General features: G+C 43.3%; 1 protein-coding gene across 1 annotated transcript in view; it reads left to right on the top strand.

The window, feature by feature from the left end:
* The first annotated feature begins 341 nt into the window (after positions 1-341).
* Positions 342-5,382, top strand: part of MAGT1 (magnesium transporter 1) — an 8,499-nt gene continuing 3,458 nt past the window's right edge. The window contains exons 1-5 of the mRNA XM_010143946.1: positions 342-511; positions 1,345-1,462; positions 2,271-2,411; positions 2,928-3,068; positions 3,388-3,477. Coding sequence (XP_010142248.1) covers positions 342-511; positions 1,345-1,462; positions 2,271-2,411; positions 2,928-3,068; positions 3,388-3,477 — 660 coding nt within the window. The remainder of the gene's footprint in view (positions 512-1,344; positions 1,463-2,270; positions 2,412-2,927; positions 3,069-3,387; positions 3,478-5,382) is intronic.

Genomic DNA, 5,382 nt, shown 5'->3' on the forward strand with positions numbered 1-5,382 from the left:
AAATGAACACTGGAGTGATTTGGGGCGGTTTGTACGTCTGTGAGAAATCTTCACTTAGCAACGAGAGACAGTACCAGCGAGCGACAGTCTGTGGAGTACTAAGAGCATAAAGTGTGTGTAATGAGTGATTAAAGTAAATGTATTCTGCTAACAAGACTGTCCAAAAGATCTGTGAAAGCCCTCAGGAATATTACTGCAGTATCACGTCCTGTGGTCTGTGTTCTTGGACCATGGTGCGGCTGTTTGTTGTGTCAAATCTAAAAACCTTCCAGACTGTGCTGTGAGAGCAGGGAAAAAACCGAACCGACACCCCAGTGCTGTTCCTCTGTCTTCATTTTCAGATGGTGTTGTCAGAAAAGGTGAACCAGCTGATGGAGTGGGCAAGTAAAAGATCCGTTATTCGAATGAACGGGGACAAGTTTCGCCGGCTGGTGAAGGCACCGCCCAGAAATTACTCGGTGATTGTGATGTTCACTGCCCTTCAGCCTCACAGACAGTGTGTGGTGTGCAAGTATGAGCTTAATTTAGTCCTAAATTACAGCTTGAAAGTCATCACATGCTTTGTAGAGAAATAAATTTGAGACCGGGATGAAACTTTACGTGGGAGGAATATACTAGGGCCCATTATAACAGAATTAGCTTTGAAATGAAACGCGTGGGAATTTATGTGTGAGATGTGTGTGAGAAAACAACCTAGTCCCTCATTGTTTGCCTCCCTCCTGAAATAATCGCTGCTTGGCAGAAACAGTATTCGCGCTACCAGGCTTCTGGAGAAAGAGGGGCTGAAAACTCAACTCCTCTGGCGTGAGCTGCTGCAGGAGTGTTTGCACAGTTACTGCTGGCCATGAGTCGAAGTCGCTGTTGTCAATATCTTCGTTGGCACTTACTTGTTTACAGTTACAATGTGCTGGACCCTTAACCCATGTTATGGTGTTCCTGTGGTAACCTGGAGGTGGCAGAGGTCTGTCATGTTTTGAAATGATTTTATATTTTGAAATGAATTGATTTCCCATCCTCTGATGTGGGGACAAGGGCACCTGTGCTCGTTTTGGTGCTCTGTGGACCAGCAAATTGGGAGCTGCTGGTTTCCATTTCAAATTTCAGTTAGCGATTACCAGTGCTTGAGTTTGTGGATTCGGCAAAACTTCCCCTTGCAAGTGGTGCCAGATGCTTCACTTGACTGTTAGATGAGTGTCTGGCCTTGGTTTTTTTTTCTTTAAAGCTAGAAATGTAATGCATGGGCTGCACCCATTAACGGGGTGGGTGCCTGCAGCTCCCCCAGCTGCTCTGTAGCTTCTGCTCTGGACCAACACATGATACAGCATCTCCCTTTGTGTCTTACAGGCAAGCTGATGAGGAATACCAGATCCTGGCCAACTCCTGGAGATACTCCAGTGCATTTACCAACAAGATTTTTTTTGCTATGGTTGATTTTGATGAAGGCTCAGATGTATTTCAGATGGTAAAGTCTTGTTTTTCTCTTCTAACATTATTTTTAAGTTGGGTTTTGGAGCCTGAGGGCAAGAAAGTAAAGATGTATGCAAAATGTAGTGTTAGAAGGATTAAAGAAATAATTGAAATGTTAAAAACTGCCACTCGGAAGTAAGGAGGGTGGCAGAGGGCAGTGGTGTGTTGGCAGTAACAGTACCAGAACTGGCAAATCCGGAACGGGCACAAGGAGTGGATGGGCTTCTCTTGGCTGTGGTTTCTTAGTTTGTTCTCTACAATAACTTAAAGCGTAATTATTAATGGAATTGTTCTCTGATACGTGAAGAGGCAAGGTAGAAAGCACCGGTGTCACTAGGAACAGCTCTTGCCGTGTTGAGATTGCTGGAGAGTGATAGGGGAGGCTTTTGGTGAGGGCTAACTCAGGTCAAGAGCCCAGTCATTCTGCTCTTCTACATCAAGAATTCACCCATCAAGCCTTTACAGATTATTGTATATATCCCTGTTTTGTAGATTTCTCTCCCAAAAGTAGTGTTTAGAGAAGAAATGGATTAAAAAATCCTGAAGTGCTCTAGGAAAAACTGAAAGGAGAAGACAGCATGGGAACAAGAGGGGAATCGCAGGATTCTGTTGGTTACTTGTGTGAAATACAAGCTGCTCTATGCTGACTTTTTTTTTAAGCCATTGTCAGTGAAATCTCTTTATCGAAGAGTTACTTTTTCTGACTGAAACAGTGAGGATGTTGCAAGGTACAAATGGAATAGGATTGTGTTACTAATTAGACCTTTCATGGTGCTGTCTCTTCTATGAATTGTCTAACTCAGCTGAACATGAATTCTGCGCCAACCTTCATCAACTTCCCTGCTAAGGGGAAGCCCAAGCGGGGCGACACGTACGAGCTGCAGGTGCGTGGCTTTGCAGCGGAACAACTTGCTCGCTGGGTGGCTGACAGGACCGATGTCAACGTAAGTATGTGTGGACTTTCCCCATCGCCACCTCCCTTACGGTGTAATTCCAGCTCTGAGACGTGGCAGCTGTCTCCTCTGGCTGACGATCTGCTCACAGCTACTCTAAGTAGCTGTGTACAGGATCTAGGTCAGGCAGGCGACTACTGCTTGTAAGTTCCCTTACATTCTGTGCTCTATTATTTTGTGTAATTATACAGTTGATAAGATTGTAAAACTCATCTCCTTCCTTATCGCTCTTCTCTTCCTGTGGAAAAACACCAGTTTTTGATTTATTAGATAGTGTAAAGGTGTATAACACTGAAGTTACAGTAATGGGGGAAGAAGCATTACATACTTCCCAAGTCAGGTTTATTGTATAGAAGATATTTGTGTGTGTGTGCATTAATATTTTTTTCCACTCTAGTGTTTTGTGGGGGTTGTTTGCAGTAGTGCAGGTGTAATGAATAATCCTATCGAGGTGTCAACGGTTAGGGCTGGGCATGAGGGAAAATAATTTAAATATCCTCTGTTTAGATTCGTGTGATAAGGCCACCAAACTATGCTGGACCGTTGATGTTAGGACTGCTGCTGGCTGTCATCGGAGGCCTCGTGTACTTGCGTGGAAGCAATCTGGATTTCCTGTACAACAAAACGGGCTGGGCACTCGCTGCTTTGGTGAGTACTCAAAGCTCTTGTCTGCCCCTTGTCCTGAGTTCTGCAGCAGTTCAAGTCTTTTAAAGCTTTTATATTCGAAGATGCTTAGACCTGGTAGAGGAAAATGAGGTGCAGTTAGTTTTATTTTTTGGTAGTCTGATAGTTATTTGAGTTTGGTCTTTTCAGCTCAGTTAACGCTTGATTACATGCCTTTTGTACAAATAGAAGGTAGGACAATGCCTAGCCTGAGACTGTACTCCAAACCAGTGTGTTCTGGTATAAAATCAAATTGGGTAAAGAAAAAAAAAATCCCTATTAGTGTTTCTTCTTTCCTCTTCAGTGTTTTGTGTTAGCAATGACATCAGGCCAGATGTGGAACCACATCAGAGGTCCACCCTACGCTCATAAGAATCCCCATACAGGACAAGTGGTAAGTCTTCTCTTAATTTTCTTTTCTGCGTTTCTGTTGTGTTTCTACAGAATAAGGCTGATGCCAGAAGAGGGAACTCAGAGTGCAAGTGTGGTTCTAGGCTTCTTTCTTTGTCTGTCGGTGAGGCTAACCTCTCCTGCAGTGAGCAAGGCCAAGGAGAGAGCTGCTGATTAGCTTAGAGAGGGTCTGTCTTCCCTTCAAATACCCCTGTAGAAGAAGGGGCTTGTTTTGTGTGAAACAGGAGTGTTAGAGCTCCAGTCAAGATGCAGATTCTCTCCCAATTAGCTTTATCCTTTTCTTGGCTCAGACAGACGAAGCAACTCTGAATGCTACTAAGAAATCACAAAACGCCAATCTCGATCCAGAACAAGTGCTCTGCAGTGTGCTAACTTCAACCACTGCCTGGATTCCATTGTCACACAGTCTTTTGTTCAGTGATTCTTTAATTCTGTAAGAATGTCGGCGTTAGTCCTGGGATGCTCTAAGGATAAGGACTGATGTTGCTCAGGCGTTTTTCAGATGTGTGGCTTTCCGTGCTCAGAGATAAGCTTTTAAGAGAGAGAATAGAAAAATGTAATTCCTAATCAGATGAGAAATACTAATTTATTAATTAGCATGTTCAGTTTCTTGTTAGAAATCGCTTGAGTGCTCTCCATGCATAGCATTAGGCAACAGTTACAAGGATGGTACACAGCTGGAAACGGGACATTCTGGTTCCAAAGTATTACCCTGGAGTTTATTTTTGAGAGATCAAGGTCTTTTTGTGTGCAGAAGATTATTCTGGTAATCGCAGAAAGCTCAGGTGGCACTAAGATCATGTGCCGGGGTAGAGAGGTTAGAATACAGAGTTACCCCAATGATTTGCTAACTAGTTGTTTGGATGTTGCTTTACCTGAGGTAAGCGTGTCTTTCATCCTTCCTGTTGTCTCCCGTCTCCCCAAAATGCAAAAGTAAAAAAAGTGATATGTTTTGGAAGAAGCTTAATGACAATGCTGGTTTTGCTTAGGTTCTGAGGGCAGGCTGTTTCAAATTACCTGGTCTCTTGCATTTTTTAACCTTCCTCCTGTGCATCCTTCCATCATTCCTGTTTGTTTTCATTTCAGCAATTTATTGACCTGTGACATTTGATTTCCTCTGTCTTGTACATATATTGTCTTTCAAGTAAGGAGGAGACTGACAGCTCTAAATTGCTAATAGCAAAACAAAGGTGTTTATACTGAGTCCTATTGCTGAGCCTGGCAATTCCATGTTTAACTTGGTCCTTCTAGCTTACACACCCTTGTTGCGACTTTCACATAAAAACATCTTTCTTTGAGATTCTTGAGGGAAGTTAATGTCTAGTGACCTTAGACTTACGAAACCTCTTTCTTGGGAAAAATTGTTTTAACATCACTGGAAATACACAGCTCTGCATGCCCTTTCTTTCACAGTTAGGTGGGTCAGGCCCTCTGTATTCCTTCATAAAAAGTGGATCTGATTATCAAAACTTTTTTTTCCCCCCCATGCTTAGCTATAACACCGCAACCATAGTGATGTGGAGCTTCCCAGAAGGGATTCACAACTGGTGTTCTTTCAGAAATTTTGAATTTTCTGTTGGCCCAGTTGGATGGTAAACTCTTAATGTAAATGAAACTGAGCCCACTTAGAGTGGAAGTTCTCACATTTTAAGTGTTTTCCTGAAAGTGCTTCCTTCTGTCTCTTCTGTTTACATTGTTCCTGAGCCTTTTTGCAACTGGAGAATAAATCAGTGTTGTTGGCGTTGGAGCCAAGTGGGTAGGGTTCACGGGCAGATCAACATTGGCCCTCAGCTGAGAAGTAACGTACGTAACTGGAGAATCCAGGTCAGGGCACGGATCAGTCTCGGATGGCAGTGGGTGGAAGGGGGCGTAGTTAGGGTATCTTACC

This window comes from Buceros rhinoceros, unplaced genomic scaffold, assembly GCF_000710305.1.
Source record: "Buceros rhinoceros silvestris isolate BGI_N320 unplaced genomic scaffold, ASM71030v1 scaffold859, whole genome shotgun sequence".
Classification (NCBI taxonomy): Eukaryota; Metazoa; Chordata; class Aves; order Bucerotiformes; family Bucerotidae; genus Buceros; species Buceros rhinoceros.